The sequence below is a fragment of the Oncorhynchus mykiss genome, chromosome 3 (genome assembly GCF_013265735.2).
Source record: "Oncorhynchus mykiss isolate Arlee chromosome 3, USDA_OmykA_1.1, whole genome shotgun sequence".
NCBI lineage: Eukaryota > Metazoa > Chordata > Actinopteri > Salmoniformes > Salmonidae > Oncorhynchus > Oncorhynchus mykiss.
The window spans coordinates 51,682,041-51,699,676 of NC_048567.1; the positions used below are offsets into that span (position 1 = coordinate 51,682,041).

The window sequence follows — 17,636 nt, forward strand, 5'->3', positions numbered from 1 at the left end:
CCAAATGGATAGCAGAAATCCCATGGGCCATGATGAGTGTTTCTGCCAGGCCAGCCAGAGAGATATTGTGTGTTTGTTTAGACACAACCAGTCCCAGGGGCCATCGCCTCCTTTCCCCTTCTCTCCTCCTCTCTTCACTACCACAGCTGTGAATGTGTTTTCCATGCTCACTCAGATCCCAGCAGGACCAAAGAAAAAAATTCAAGCTGTGTCTCTTTTTTGTGTGCAAACTGCAAAGGTTTTTTTGTCTGAGTACACTTGGTAGTGAATACAATACTCAATGTGTTATTGTGTTTGAGGGAGGTGTCAAATTTGTGATTCCAAAGCTGTGAATGGTTCATAAAGGTTAACATTTTGCACTGTGGTAACCATCATGCAGTGTTGGGGAAGCTACTCTGAAAATATAGTTTACCAAGCTACCAATTACTTCACACTGGAAGAAGATAATATACACTAAAGCTGCTCCTAAGGAAAATATAGTTTAATGAAAAAGTAGTTTACTACATCCAAACTACTTTGTGAAAAAATATCATATGTAAATCCGAAAAGTCATAGACTACAAATTGCAAAAATAGATCACTTTGGAGTCATATAGCTTATTAAAAACAAAAATGATGTTTACATTTAGAATTAGGCAGGTCTTATGCCCAAAATGAAGGAAATGAGTGCCTACTTCACACCTATTTTATTGTATTTTTTGCAAAAAAAAAGTACTGCTTAGTTCCAGTAGTTAGCTAGACTGTTACATGGCAACAACAACAAAAAATAACAACTGAAAACACTACTTAGATTTGAATTTAGTTAAACTACAACCAAGCTACTGCAAAATGATAGACACGGGCTTTGTACAGATATACAGTGGGGCAAAAAAGTATTTAGTCAGCCACCAATTGTGCAAGTTATCCCACTTAAAAAGGTGAGAGAGGCCTGTAATTTTCATCATAGGTACACTTCAACTATGACAGACAAAATGAGAAACAAAATCCAGAAAATCACATTGTAGGATTTTTTATGAATTTATTTGCAAATTATGGTGGAAAATAAGTATTTGGTCACCTACAAACAAGCAAGATTTCTGGCTCTCACAGACCTGTAACTTCTTCTTTAAGAGGCACCTATGTCCTCCACTCGTTACCTGTGTTAATAGCACCTGTTTGAACTTGTTATCAGTAAAAAGACACCTTTCCACAACTTCAAACAGTCACACTCCAAACTCCACTATGGCCAAGACCAAAGAGCTGTCAAAGGACACCAGAAACAAAATTGTAAACCTGCACCAGGCTGGGAAGACTGAATCTGCAATAGGTAAGCAACTTGGTTTGAATAAATCAACTGTGGGAGCAATTATTAGGAAATGGAAGACATACAAGACCACTAATAGTCTCCCTCGATCTGGGGCTCCACGCAAGATCTCACCCCGTGGGGTCAAAATGATCACAAGAACGGTGAGCAAAAATCCCAGAACCACACTGGGGGACCTAGTGAATGACCTGCTGGGACCAAAGTAACAAAGCCTACCATCAGCAAGGGCATTGAAGATGAAACGTGGCTGGGTCTTTCAGCATGACAATGATCCCAAACACACCGCCCGGGCAACGAAGGAGTGGCTCCGTAAGAAGCATTTCAAGTTCCTGGAGTGGCCTAGCCAGTCTCCAGATCTCAACCCCATATAAAATCTTTGGAGGGAGTTGAAAGTCCGTGTTGCCCAGCAACAGCCCCAAAACATCACTGCTCTAGAGGAGATCTGCATGGAGGAATGAGCCAAAATACCAGCAACAGTGTGTGAAAACCTTGTGAAGACTTACAGAAAACGTTTGACCTCTGTCATTGCCAACAAAGGGTATATAACAAAGTATTGAGATAAACTTTTGTTATTGACCAAATACTTATTTTCCACCATAATTTGCAAATAAATTCATTAAAAATCCTACAAAGTGATTTTCTGGATTTGTTTTTCTCATTATAGTTGAATACGTGTGTATACCTATGATGAAAATTGGTGGCTGACTAAATACTTTTTTGCCCCACTGTATTTATAGATTACCTATGATGTATCTATAGAGTACGTAGAGATCTGGTAAATCTGGTGAGTATAAAGGTCCTAATAATTACATTTATGTGGACTATCTTTTAGCTACCCAAGGGAAATGAACTTCCAACCTTCTGGTTGCACCGCTAGCCACAGTCCCAAGATACTTTACTCACTTGGAAGTGATTGTAATGCACTTATCTAGGCTGGTGTAACAGTATATCTTTAGACCGTGCCCTCGCGTGAACCAGGGACCCTCTGCACACATCAACAACAGTCACCCACGAAGCATCGTTACCCATCGCTCCACAAAAGCCGCGGCCCTTGCAGAGCAAGCGGAACCACTACTTCAAGGTCAGAGCAAGTGACGTCACCGATTGAAACGCTATTTAGCGCGCACCACCGCTAGCTAACCGTTTCACATCCGTTACACTGGGATCATTTAAACTGTAAGACATTCATAAGAAATGTATAACACCCTCATGTGCACTGCATTATAAACATTCATGAAGATCTTTTGAATGTTATATATATATTACCTTATAAAAGTGTTATAAAATCTCTTGTCTGAGTGAGTGAACACCCAAATGAAGCGGAACAAGTGGGATTTCCAATGTATATAATGATTATGCCATTTAGCAGACACTTTTATCCAAAGCGATTTACAGTCATGCGTGCATACATTTTACGTATGGGTGGAATCAAACCCACACGTTACAAGTGCCATGCTCTACCAACTAAGCTACAAAGGACCACTTGCATTGTAAAAACCCACTGGATGTCGAGTAGAAAAGTATTTCAAATAGTTGGTTCTTCTTTTAAATTGCGTGACGTGTCTCCATTGCACAAGTGGCATTTTATTAGAAAAAAATAACTTTATCTGATTTTACTATATTAATTCTGTTCTCCATTTAAGTGATAATGCCCGAGAAAACAGTGTTTGGAGGATATATTGGCATGGGTGTTGTTAGGCTCGACATAAATCTAGGGTTATTACCCAAGCCGGCTGGTTGTTCGTTTTATCAGTTCGATTGCTAGAGACGCGATCCAGTCGTTCAGTCTTTGTGTTCCTTATCTATGTGTAACAGTATAATTTTAGACCGTCAGTTCTTATTCCCAAATCTTATAGAAAGCACATGTTCTGTAACTATAGATTATCCCATATTCATAAACTGAGACATGCAACATGCTGTATCAGCAGGAGAGCATTTTGTTTAAGACATTAAGCCATTGAAAACCTTTATAAATTCGGGTGTGAAATCACGTCTTAAATTCCCCAAACTCAATGATATCCGCAAGGAATGCAGGTGCAGTAGAAAAATTATCACTTTCAGAACCACAACTCTTTAAAAAAATGGAAGTATTTTTTCTTCTTTCTTGTACAGTCTCCAAAGCTAGCAAAATCCACGGTAAAGAAAATAGAAAAAATAGAGAATTCCTGATGAGGGGTTGGCAAACATAAAATAACTTGCGTGAGAGTATAATATTATGCATAGCTGATTGTAAGATTGGATTTTTCTGTTTTCCTTTGCCTTAATCCTTTCATTTAAGTAGAGCACTGGAGTTTTCTTTAGGGGTAGCTCGAGTTACCTTCAAACAATCCATTTTCTCTGCTGGAGCAAATTAATCTTAGATAATCAAATGTGGGACATTTATTTCTGTAGTTCTGTGGGATACTTTGGTGAAAATACTATAGCACATGTAACCCTGTGTATCCATGCACTGTGTATGTGTGATTGTTAACATACAGGAACCCTGTACTGTCTGTTCCTTTGAGTGCACATCCCTCAATGTACACAAGTAAATGAGAAGACAATGAGAAGAAAACGCAGTGAAACTTCTTATGTCCTATAGTGACTCGGTGAATCAGGGGGATCTGTTTGTGAACAATGCCCACTCTCCCTCTCTCTATGATTAATGACTAAGTAATAGTCAGAGTCTGCGCCAGGGCTTTTATGTGAATTGTGCCTGCGGGCTGGGCCGGGCAGCATGGTAGGGTATGATTGACGTTGCTGTGTGCCAACCTGTGGCTGCAGGGGCCTGGAAACCTCATCAAACCCAGCCGTCTTTGTCTCTCTGGTCTCTGCCTGCCACAGCGCAACAGCCCTGATCCCGTTATTATAAAACCATAGCAAGACTAATTCACTGATTGAGGATAGAAGTGGTTTCGGGGCAAGTTCAATTGATGCAGATCCAGAAAGAGGTACTTTGGATGCACAGAGTGGGGTTGAGAGGTGATAATGATGTCATAATGCAGACCCAATGAGAATGGTGCAAATATGTATCTTTTGTTGGCAAGATACAGTACTTGTCTGTGAGTGATTGAAGTTTGGCATTCATCAATAGGGCCAGGTTCTTTCATGTCTATTTATGGTTGTAACAGATATTATCTCATTTAATTTGTTTTGTCAATGGTAACATTTGCTTAGATGTTTTATTATTATTCAGGAACACCTTCAGTTACAGTTGATTTAACATCTGTGTATTTAAAGCGTTGGTGGTCTGTCTGTTTGTCAGAGCATTTAAGGAATCTGTTGGGCGCCACAGTTTGTGTCCTAACTTTCCTCTAGCTCAGTCTAGATTTGTTTTAGCTCTAAGCACAGGTCATCACTAGTTATTACAGCCACAATGTCCTAAACCCCGCCTATTTCTAAAATCTATCTTCTTAAAATTGTATTTTAAACTTAACCCTAACCTTAACCCTAACCGTAGCCACACTGCTAACCTTATGCCTAACTCAAACCTAAAATGAAGACAAAAAAAGCACATTTTTCTTTTCCTCAATTTGATACGATATAGGCCATTTTTGTGGCTGTACTATAGCGGCAGATAGCCTAGTGAGCCAGTAACTGGAAGGTCATTGGTTCAAATCCCAGAGACGGTGGAAAAATCTGCTGTTCTGCCCTTGAGTAAGTAAGGCAGTTAACCCCCAACAACTGCTCCCCGGGCATTGATGACGTCGATAAAGGCAGCCCCCCCCCCCCCCCCCCCCCCCGCACCTCTCTGATTCAGAGAGGCTAGGTAAAATTTTGGTTGAATGCATTCAATTGAGCGACTGACTAGGTATCCCCATTCCCTAGTGGAAATCCTAGTCTTCTCATTGCACTGTTTACATAGGCCAGTGAGATGATTGTTATTCAGTCAACAGTGAAGAGATGCACCCTCCAGTGGCTAACAGGAGTATTTCACTTTAACAATGACCAAGTAACACAGCAGTAAGTTATTAGGAATATTTTTAATATCAAATTTAATTGTACAATTAAGAAACAAATGGTAACAAGTAAGTTGGTAATTGTCAATACATTACATACACTATACTTGGCTAAATACAAGTAAACTACACTAAATGATATATTTCTGTGGAAATATAGGCTTACAAAGAAAATACCTGTCTAACAGATGTTGTACGGCCACTAGACATAATAACAAAACATACAAATAAACAAACATACAACCAACAAATGCAAAAATGTAAATATTCATAATATGCTGAACTCTGCAACTGCCTGATGTTGAAGACTGTTGAAGAGTGCGCTTAAAGAATAGCTACATGGCTCAGGGCTAATATACAGTATACTGTATAGCATACCCTTCCCTTTCTTTTATATAAGCTTTGATACGAGAAACTTTATCAACATTTCAAGGCAGGCACTTTGAAAGCTTGTATATCAGCTGGTTAAAGCAACAAGAACAATTACTAAATACAATTTTAAAAGCCAAAGCTAAATGTGAATATAACCAGTACATAGAATAGCTCCATTTACTATATGTACTTTCCTCTGCCTTACTGAGCTGAGCGAGCTGAAATGGTGAGAGCAGTTTGGCAGGAGAGGCCCTCTAGTTGGCCGGGTTTAGTTTCCTCCATATTCCTCTCATCTATCTTGCCCTGTCAAATGAGCAGAATGAGGAAGTAGGTCAAAGGAAATGAAAGGTGGGTGGCCATATTGATTTAGTCTCAGAGCCCTCTGAGGGAGACAAGAGATGAGTGATGACGGGAGCCTTCAGTGTCAGGGGACATTTAAATTGGGAGGATCTGACATCTTTCTGTCAATCATTGACTGACATGGAGTTCCATTTGTTGAATATGCGGAGTCATCATGGCAGCCTCGTGGGAAGTTCGACTTCTAGTCCCATGTCTGTAGTAACTATGGTTACTATACTAGTCCTTATAGGACTTCTGCGTCTCTTATAGATGCAGCATTAGGGCCCGCATTCCTCCACAGTTAGTATTATGACCATAAGAAGTTAGCGTATGGCTTAGTGAAGTTTAGATAATACCAAAATAAAACAAAAGCAAAGAAAAACAAACAAAGGGTTTACTACTATTGATATAACATTATCGACATACTGCATCAGAGTATTGTCAAACTGTAATGACATTTGGATACCAATAGCATTACAAGGGGTATCATCTGAAAGCACATGCCTTGCATGGTTAGTCATACGGCCTACTCTGCAACCAATGCAGACATTTCAATGAAATAAATCATCTTTTCCTCAGAATGTCTATTAGTACATTTACATTTTAGTAATTTAGCAGATGCTCTTGTCAATACATTTTCATACTGGTCCCCCTTGGGAATCAAAGCCACAACCCTGGCGTTGCAAGTGCCATGCTCTACCAACTGAGTTACACGGGACATTTGTACACGGCTTCATTCACTCTCCAGAAGAAGAGAACACAAAGACACACGAACGCCTTTGCACACACACGCTGTAAACATAGTCATATTCATCACAGTCATAAACACAAGTGCACTCACATCGTTTTACATAATGTCTTTATATAAGAATATAGATTCAATTTCTGTATTTACACTCCATACAAAAATGTTTGTTATGACTTTATTTTTGTGTACAACATTAGTATTTTGTTTTGTTTTCCCATGAGTGAAAACTTGAATTTGAAGTTCAATTTGAAGTTATCGCTTTTTGTTCCATTGCTGACAGAAGTGACAAGGGGTAATTAAAGGAGTCCTTGTATTTACTGCAAACACTGATATGGGGAGATGGGATGGTGTGTTTGACCACACATGATGAGGGGATGGCTTGTCTTCACAACACCCTCACTGAGACATCTCTTAAGGCAGAGGGTTGTCTATGAAAGCGTACAGATGGAAGGATGAATAGATTCACGGAAGGATGAATAGATTCATGGATGGCTTCCTCCTCTCTCTGTCCGCCATTTGTACCTCGTAAGGCAATGTGACGCATGTTTAGAAGTTGCAATAGTTGATTTGGTTGTGCTCTGTAAAGCACATGGATCCATTTACAAGGGGTGGTAAAGATAATATTCCATTGCTGTCTATAACAGGGAGGCTTGGAATCTGTTGGGGGAAAAGTATGACAAAAGATAGAATCAGATGCCTGGCTTGTTTCATAAAGTTTCATATCATAAAGTAAAAATGATTCCTATCAAGAAATTACTTCATAACTATTTAGGGCCCTGAGTTTTCCTATCTGTGTGAAAACCAGTTCATTTGGTAAGGAAAAAAATCACTGCTCCATCCATAACAGTAGCAGCAGAGGACGAGAGGGTGCTTAGTTACCTGTGTCTGTCCGACTCCGCTGCATCCAGCCAGGTACTGCTGCATGGCCAGTAGGCCCTCAGGGGTGGTTATGTTGGCCACCAGCGGGCGAGACGGGGGGCTGGTGCTGGTGCTGTCCTGGATGACGGCTGACGTGCCCACCACCGGCTCACTGGGGCCCCACTGGAAGTAGCAAGAGCCCTTTGGAGGACTCTGGTCCTGGGGGTCCACCATCCTACTCTGGCATACAGACAACGTGGAGGCCAGCCTGGTGCCATCCACGTGGCTGTTTCCATTAGGTAGGTGGGGTGAGATGTTCTCAAACATGCAGCTACTGGATGGAGCAGGCTGGCCATTGGCCAATCCCCCATGCTGAGTTTGGTGGTACAGTCTGTTGGGGTTCTGTGGCCAAATGCCTGTGAGAGGGACTCTTTGAGTCTCTGAGTCTTGACTGTGACAGTCAGGGATGAATGTGTGTCCATTTGCCATTATTCCATTCTGTATTGTGCTGGCTGGGGGTGGCAGCTGCTGCTGGTTCTGGGGCCACTGCAGAACTCTCTGGATTTTGAGTGACTGAAATGGTGCACTGTTTCCCTGAAGGCAAGCAGTCGGAAGGGGATTAGATAGATTGAGATTGCTAGATTCAATCTGGGGTGAAACAAAGGCATTACTGGGAATCATGGATGCCCAGCCATCCACCAGACTAGGTGCTACATGGTTGGACTGCGGAACAGAGATCTGTTGTGGTCCGTTTGATGCCATTGTAGCTGGCAAGCCATTATGAGTGAAAAACTGTGGAGGTGGCTGGTTAGAGTGGACCCGGCCAGTGATACCCTGAGGGCTTCCCATGTGGTTGTTTGGTGCCTGAGCACAGGATCCAGCCATGTTGGTGCAAAACGTAACAGCCCCGTTCTGGCCTGAGCTGTGTGGGATACTGAGCTCGGGGAGCTCCAGAGAGGGGGTGAAGATGTCATTGAGCTGTAGCTGCTGCAGGGTGGGGATGTTCAGGTCCATCTGAGGGATCTGGGGGCCAAAGTGGGAGAGCCTCTGGGTGCTGTTGAACACCTGGTGTGGTCCTGCCTGGTTCTGTCCTGCCAAACCATCTGGTCCATTGCCTGTTACCTGACCATTTAGACTGTTCACTGGGGAGCCATTATGGATAAAGCTGCGGCTGTCAAGCAACCCGGGCTTGCACTGTCCTACACCTGTAGGGCTGACCATTCCTGGGAATGGTCCATCCTGGTTGTTGTTGTTAAACACCTCTGTGAACAGGTTTAGGTTAGGGTTGTTGTTGACCATAATGGAGCAGTTGGGCTGGTTACCGCTCCCCTCGCTGCTCTCCTTGAACAAGGCTTCCTCCACGTAAGAGAAGATGTCATTGGTCATGATGTCATCCAGCTCCGGGGAGGTATCCCCGCCCCCAGTCCCGTTGGATTCCTGGCTCAGCCTGAGGAGGGCACTCTCCCACTCCATCAGCTCGGCCTCGTCCACGTCCAGCCCCTGCAGCGCCTCACACAGGTCCCCATCTCGTGCCATCTTCTCCAGGGCGTCTATCATGGCCACCACCGCCCCCTTCTGCTTCACCTCACTGGGGCCGTCACCATCATCATCCCCGTCGGGCCCCTGGGGCTCCATGCTACTCTGCCAGGAGTTACAGGCCACATTGGTGAGCGCTCGGCTGTCCATGAATGCCTGGTCTATGGGTAGCTGAGGCTCCTGGGGCTGGGTGTAGATGGACTCATCTTGGTTCATTAAGGAGCCCAGCAGAGACTGGGGGTCCAGAGACTCCACCTTGCGGATTTTTGGGGAGTTGGTTTGGAACTCAGTGGCATCCAGAGTGGGGCCGGTCTCGTACAGCAGGGCCTCCCCGGTGGTGAAGCTGAAGGGCAGCTCCATCTTCCTCTGGCGTAAATGCTCCTCTCCCTCGGAATTACTGTATCATATGTATGAATGACTGAATGAATGAATATGCAATCATATATTTTGAGAAACAATAAAAAATTATGATACAGACATATTGCAGATAACTCACAGCAAAGCTCTCTGGCGTGCGATGATGAAGTCAGGTCTTCCTCCTTTGTAGACGAGCCTGGCATTGGCCTGGACCCAGACCCAGCACCCAGTCTTCTGAAGCAGTCTGAACGTGGTCAGACCACTCTCTCCTGTCTTAATCACTGAGAGAAGAAGATTCATAGCATTAGATAAATCTGAAAAAAAATATTGATCAAACGAATAAAGAGTTATTATAAAGGATGAAGAAAACCTACTTCTGACATGGTTGTCTGCGCAGTACATCATATCAGCTGCATGGATGAACTGATAACCAGAGCCTCTCATACACAACTCCATCTCTGAGTAGCCCAGGACAACCTTCCCCCTGTAGAGAGATGACAAGACAGGACACACCATATGAGCATTAGTGGAAAGTACAGCACATAACACATGTTCACCTGTGAAGTCATCCCTCAAACATGTTGAATATAAAAGTGAAATTGTGACACATTTTTTCTTAAGTCATACATTTGATCAAGGCACAGGTTAAATACTATCATACATCTTTCCTAAATGTAGGCCAAAGCTTCCAACTTTTTGGGACCCAGTGAGAACTAGTTTCAGGCCTTTAGAGTCACCTGGCATCAACACCCATGGGGGTGAAGTCGAGCTTGTGTTTGGTCTGGAAGAAGATTGTCTTAGTTCTGATCTCCAAAATGGACGGGTTTTGGACAGGGGTGGCGATGGTGAACAGGCCCAGGTTGGGCTGGCTGCGTGTCCCGTCATCCCCCAGCATGCTCTGGGCATGGAGGAACTTGAGACGCCCCTGGAAGTTCAGAGCCTGAATATGAGGAGAACAAAGGGATGTTAGACTCAGAAACTTGGCTGGTGACTGTATAAAAAGTTTAGCCAAACTTTGCCAAGATCCACCACTCACTGTACACTGTCATATTGATCAACGGTGCTGGTATGTGTTATTATTAGGGTAGCAAAGGGAGGGTATATTACTGGAAACTTTCAAAGCTTACCAGTAAACTACCAGAATTCTGGTAACTTTCAAGGATTTTATGTAATCCATCACAAGACATGACTAGTGGCCCTTTTGGGTACTTCAGATTATCACTAGTTTCTGTAATTATGAATGGCCCTCTCTATCTGGCCGAATCACATGTCAAATATATAAAATAATTCAATAAGATTATTTACACACAAAAAAAAATAGAATAACAAAGCTGTTAAACATTATCCTAAATATAAACCATCAACTTATAGTGAATAACATTGGTGTTTTTAATATGAGGCTTTCAGCATGATATATCCTTCATCTTTTTTTTTTTACAGACTTATTTATTTATTTTACTACAGTACCAGTTTGGGCACACATACTCATTCCAGGGTTTTTCTTTATTTTTACTATTATTCTACATTGTGGAATGTTAAATGTGAGATTCTTCAAAGTAGCCACCCTTTGCCTTAACGACAGCTTTGCACACTCTTGGCATTCTATCAACCAGCTTCATGAGGTAGTCATGTGGAATGCATTTCAATCAGGTGTGCCTTGTTAAAAGTCAATTTGTGGAATTTCTTTCCTTCTTAATGTGTTTGAATCAATCAGTGTTGTGACAATGTAGGGGTGGTATACAGAAGAGCCCTATTTGGTAAAAGACCAAGTCCATTTTATGGCAAGAACAGCTCAAATAAGCAAACAGAAACGACAGTCCATCATTACTTTAAGACATGAAGGTCAGTCAATCCGGAACATTTCAAAAACGTTGAAAGTTTCTTCAAGTGCAGTCGCAAAAACCATCAAGCGCTATGATGAAACTGGCTCTCATGATGCCCGCCACAGGAAGACCTAGATTTACCTCTGCTGCTCAACTGTTCAGAGGGGACTACGTGACTCAGGCCTTTATGGTCGAATTGCTGCAAAGAAACCACTACTAAAGAACACCAATAACAAGAAGAAGCTTGATTGGGCCAAGAAACACGAGCAATGGACATTAGACCAGTGCGATTTTTGGTTCAAACCACCATGTCTTTGTGAGAAGCAGAGTGGGTGAACGGATGATCTCTGCATGTGTGGTTCCCACTGTGAAGCACGGAGGAGGTGATGTGATAGTGTGGGGGTGCTTTGCTGGAGATACTGTCTGTGATATATTTAAAATTCAAGGCACACTGAACCAGCATTCTGCAGCGATAGGCCATGCCATCTGGTTTGTTCTTAGTGGAACGATCAATTGTTTTCAACAGGACAATGACCCAACACCCCTCCAGGCTGTGTAAGGGCTATTTGACCAAGAAGGAGAGTAATGGAGTGCTGCATCAGATGACCTGGCCTCCACAATCACCCGACCTCAACCCAATTGAGATGGTTTGGGATGAGTTGGACCGCAGAGTGAAGGAAAAGCAGCCAACAAGTGCTCAGCATATGTGGGAACTCTGACAAGATGGTTGGAAAAGCATTCCAGGTGAAGCTGGTTGAGAGAATGCCAAGAGTGTGCAAAGCTGTCAAGGCAAAGGGTGGCTACTTTGAAGAATCGAAAATCAAAAATATTTTTGATTTGTTTAATACTTGTTTGTTTACTACATGATTCCATATGTGTTATTTCATAGTTTTGATGTCTTCACTATTCTTCTACAATGTACTGTATGTCAATATGTATTTGTTTTCAATATTTGGTGAAAAAGTCAATCATTGTACGATTTGCAGAGATAATTGAAAATAATGCCATTGTCGATTTATATACAGTGGGGCAAAAAAGGATTTAGTCAGCCACCAATTGTGCAAGTTCTCCCACTTAAAAAGATGAGAGAGGCCTGTAATTTCCATCATAGGTACACTTCAACTATGACAGACAAAATGAAAAAAAAATTCCAGGAAATCACATTGAAGGATTTTTAATGAATTTATTTGCAAATTATGGTGGAAAATAAGTATTTGGTCAATAACAAAAGTTTATCTCAATACTTTGTTATATACCCTTTGTTGGCAATGACAGAGGTCAAACGTTTTCTGTAAGTCTTCACAAGGTTTTCACACACTGTTGCTGGTATTTTGGCCCATTCCTCCATGCAGATCTCCTCTAGAGCAGTGATGTTTTGGGGCTGTTGCTGGGCAACACGGACTTTCAACTCCCTCCAAAGATTTTATATGGGGTTGAGATCTGGAGACTGGCTAGGCCACTCCAGGACCTTGAAATGCTTCTTACGAAGCCACTCCTTCGTTGCCCGGGTGGTGTGTTTGGGATCATTGTCATGCTGAAAGACCCAGCCACGTTTCATCTTCAATGCCCTTGCTGATGGAAGGAGGTTTTCACTCAAAATCTCACGATACATGGCCCCATTCATTCTTTCCTTTACACGGATCAGTCGTCCTGGTCCCTTTGCAGAAAAACATCCCCAAAGCATGATGCTTGACCTCTGTCATTGCCAACAAAGGGTATATAACAAAGTATTGAAATAGACTTTTGTTATTGACCAAATACTTATTTTCCACCATCATTTGCAAATAAATTCATTAAAAATCCTACAATGTGATTTTCTGGATTTTTTTTTCTCATTTTGCCTGTCATAGTTGAAGTGTACCTATGATGGAAATTACAGGCCTCTCTCACCTTTTTAAGTGGGAGAACTTGCACAATTGGTGGTTGACTAAATACTTTTTTGCCCCACTGTATATTTTTCATTAATTAAACTATATTCTCTTAAACCATATGGTCTTTCTACTAGAAACCCATGGACAATATGGACACAGATATAAAAAAAATATATACTATATATGAAAACATTTTTTTTTACCTTCATTTAACTAGGCAAGACAGTTAACAACAAATTCTTATTTACAATGACAGCCTAGGAACAGTGGGTTAACTGCCTTGTTCAGGGGCAGAATGACAGATTTTTACCCTGTCAGCTCAGGGATTCAATCTTGCAACATTTTGGTTACTAGTCCAACGCTCTAACCACAAGGCTACCTGCCGCCCCAAAGTTATTCAAGTATAAATTACCAAAGTTACAATAGATTGCCATAGAGTTTCTGTTATTTACCAAAATGACTGAAGATTCTACTAACTTTGGTAAATGATCGGTAGCTTTGCAACCCTAGTTCTTATGACACAATAAAGTGTATGAAGTACTTTCTGGTGACAATACAAAGTGGATGTGTTCTCTACAGCCCTATAGATGAGAGACTCACCAGGAAGCCAGAGGAGTTGTCCAGGAGGCAGCGGAAGCGACACACAAAGTTCCTCTCCAGGAAGGAGGAGTTCTCTGGGGGGAGCTGCTCAGGGTTATAGGTCACAATGTTCCTGGTGATGTCACTGCTGCTTGCCATGCCTGAACATAAAAAAACAGGGTGAAAGATTGTATAATGAGAGCTTATCATCAAAAACATGGGGCAAAACTTAACTTGAAATATACACACGTAGCTTGAACAGGCTCCCATTGACATCAATCGATGACTTACACAAAAATTCACTGAAATAAACGACCCAAACTTGCCACAAACCATTCCCTCCAGATCACTCACCGTCTCCTCCCTGCTCTGGGTCAAAGGGCTTGGGGTTGAGGGCAAAGTGAAGCTGTCGTCTGAACGTGGCTCTGTCATCTGTGTGGATCAGCTCAAACACACTCTGGTGAACCACGTCTGACTACAGACAGACAAAGAGAGAGGGCAAACTCAACGATTGTACTCTATCAAAGTTAAAAGACAATTCCACCCCAAAAACTATCTTTTGGTATTTGTTTCATTAGTCCATTGTTGATATAGTCCCAAATTGTTTTGCATGTCAGCAATCAAGTTTTCAATTTATATACCGATTTTATAAACATTAGGAACACCTGCTGTTTCCTCGACATAGACTGACCAGGAGAATCCAGATGAAAGCTACAATCCCTTGTTGATGTCACCTGTTATATCCACTTCAATCAAGGTAGATGAAGAGGAGGAGACAGGTTAAAGAAGGATTTTTAAGCTTTAAAACAATTGAGAAATGGATTGTGTACGTGTGCCATTCAGATGGGGAATGGGCAAGATGAAATACTCAAGTGCCTTAAAACAGGATATGGTAGTAGGTGCCAGGCGCACCGGTGTGAGTGTGTCAAGAACTGCCACGCTGCTGGGTTTTTCATGCTTAACAGTTTCCTGTGTGTATCAAGAATGGTCCACCACCCCAAGGATATCCAGGCAACTTGACACAACTGTAGGAAGCATTGAAGTCAACATGGGCCAGTATCCCTGTGGAATGCTTTGGACACCTTGTACAGAAGGTTTGAGGCTGTTCTGAGGGCTAAAGGGGGTGCAACTCAATATTAGGAAGGTGTTCCTAATGTTTTGTACACTCAGTGTAAAACTTTCAAAATACAGAAATACAGCCGGTATGATGCTTCATTACAGCTTTATTCATGTATTTTGAAGGTTATATATCTTGAAAACTTGATTGCTGACATGCAAAACATTTTGGGACTATGTCAACAATGGACTAATGAAACAAATACCAAAATATCGTTTTTGTACGGTTTTCCTTTAGGTGTAGTTTATGACTATGGCTGTAGCCTCGATTTATTATGGTAGACACATAATAATAATGGTGTCTACAGGCCATATCAGGGTTACTTAATGACATGTGTACTTCACAAATAGTCTGGCCTCCGCTGGAATGGACAACTAATAGGAGCCTTTAGAAGGACCTAAAATAGGAAATGCAACTGTGCTGCCCACCACTGAGAAACTATAACGGCAATGTAATGGAGCTCAGCTTATGTCTGTTATTAAGCAAACAAACCCTGAAGCCACAAGACTAAAGTGGGTCCTGGACACTGTTTGTTTCTGGTTTCCTCGGATTCACTTAGAATTTGGAATTCTGGCGCTCTCTTCAGAACAAGAGGAACAATGCGGTTTGTGGTCAAAGCCATAGTGGACTCTTCAAACCAACAGAGTAACATCACATTGTCAGATGGCACTGATATACAGGTAACTGTCAAAATAAAGGAAACACCAACATAAAGTGTCTTAAAAGGGCGTTGGGCCGCCACGAGCCGAGAGACCGGGTTTAATCGGCCTTGGCATAGATTCTTCAAGTGTCTGGAACTCTATTGGAGGTACGCAACACCATTCTTCCACAAGAAATTCCCTCATTTGTTTTATTTATGGTGGTAGAAAACGTGCTCTCAGGTGCCGCTCCAGAATCTCCCATTATTGTTCAATTGGGTTGAGATCTGGTGATCGAGACACACACACACACACACACACACACACATCCTTTAAGCTCCCTATGCTCCTTTGAAACCCCTTTTTCAAACTCACTGAGATCTTTTCTTCTAACCATGGTAGCCAACATAATGGGCAACTGGGAATTTTTATACGTGACCCTAAACATGATGGTATGTTTTAATTGCTTAATTAACTCACCTGTGTGGAAGCATCTGCTTTCAATATACTTTGTATCTCTCAATAGTCAAGTACTTCCTTGATTTTGGAAGTGACCTGTATTTTGAATGAATTTCTACTGAAAACCAATGTGAAAGGCTTCGTGCGAACTGTAACTCTAAATATAATCCAACTACTATAAAGACTTCTAATTTGTGGCAGAAGTAAACTCTGTGTGTGTTTGTTGTGCTAAACTCCAACGGATTGTATTAAGACTGGCATCCCTCTCAGTGGGGCATCATAGTTACCTGTCAACACTGAATAGACTCTATACTATATATATACAGTGCCTTGCGAAAGTATTCGGCCCCCTTGAACTTTGCGACCTTTTGCCACATTTCAGGCTTCAAACATAAAGATATAAAACTGTATTTTTTTGTGAAGAATCAACAATAAGTGGGACACAATCATGAAGTGGAACGACATTTATTGGATATTTCAAACTTTTTTAACAAATCAAAAACTGAAAACTTGGGCGTGCAAAATGATTCAGCCCCCTTAAGTTAATACTTTGTAGCGCCACCTTTTGCTGCAATTACAGCTGTAAGAGTCGCTTGGGGTATGTCTCTATCAGTTTTGCACATCGAGAGACTGACATTTTTTCCCATTCCTCCTTGCAAAACAGCTCGAGCTCAGTGAGGTTGGATGGAGAGCATTTGTGAACAGCAGTTTTCAGTTCTTTCCACAGATTCTAGATTGGATTCAGGTCTGGACTTTGACTTGGCCATTCTAACACCTGGATATGTTTATTTTTGAACCATTCCATTGTAGATTTTGCTTTATGTTTTGGATCATTGTCTTGTTGGAAGACAAATCTCCGTCCCAGTCTCAGGTCTTTTGCAGACTCCATCAGGTTTTCTTCCAGAATGGTCCTGTATTTGGCTCCATCCATCTTCCCATCAATTTTAACCATCTTCCCTGTCCCTGCTGAAGAAAAGCAGGCCCAAACCATGAAGCTGCCACCACCATGTTTGACAGTGGGGATGGTGTGTTCAGCTGTGTTGCTTTTACGCCAAACATAACATTTTGCATTGTTGCCAAAAAGTTCAATTTTGGTTTCATCTGACCAGAGCACCTTCTTCCACATGTTTGGTGTGTCTCCCAGGTGGCTTGTGGCAAACTTTAAACAACACTTTTTATGGATATCTTTAAGAAATGGCTTTCTTCTTGCCACTCTTCCATAAAGGCCAGATTTGTGCAATATACGACTGATTGTTGTCCTATGGACAGAGTCTCCCACCTCAGCTGTAGATCTCTGCAGTTCATCCAGTGTGATCATGGGCCTCTTGGCTGCATCTCTGATCAGTCTTCTCCTTGTATGAGCTGAAAGTTTAGAGGGACGGCCAGGTCTTGGTAGATTTGCAGTGGTCTGATACTCCTTCCATTTCAATATTACCGCTTGCACAGTGCTCCTTGGGATGCTTAAAGCTTGGGAAATCTTTTTGTATCCAAATCCGGCTTTAAACTTCTTCACAACAGTATCTCGGACCTTCCTGGTGTGTTCCTTGTTCTTCATGATGCTCTCTGCGCTTTTAACGGACCTCTGAGACTATCACAGTGCAGCTGCATCTATACGGAGACTTGATTACACACAGGTGGTTTGTATTCATCATCATTAGTCATTTAGGTCAACATTGGATCATTCAGAGATCCTCACTGA

The 17,636-nt window shown here is 42.0% G+C and overlaps 1 protein-coding gene across 1 annotated transcript in view; it reads right to left on the bottom strand.

The window, feature by feature from the left end:
• Positions 1 to 6,794: 6,794 nt before the first annotated feature.
• The window catches only part of LOC100135875 (aryl hydrocarbon receptor beta), a gene marked incomplete at its 5' end in the record, with an annotated part of 45,465 nt that continues 34,623 nt past the window's right edge, over positions 6,795 to 17,636 (bottom strand). Inside the window, 8 exon segments of the mRNA NM_001124252.1 lie at positions 6,795 to 6,933; positions 6,940 to 7,356; positions 7,579 to 9,490; positions 9,590 to 9,731; positions 9,825 to 9,934; positions 10,188 to 10,390; positions 13,745 to 13,884; positions 14,078 to 14,198. Coding sequence (NP_001117724.1) covers positions 7,246 to 7,356; positions 7,579 to 9,490; positions 9,590 to 9,731; positions 9,825 to 9,934; positions 10,188 to 10,390; positions 13,745 to 13,884; positions 14,078 to 14,198 — 2,739 coding nt within the window. The 3' untranslated portion in view covers positions 6,795 to 6,933; positions 6,940 to 7,245.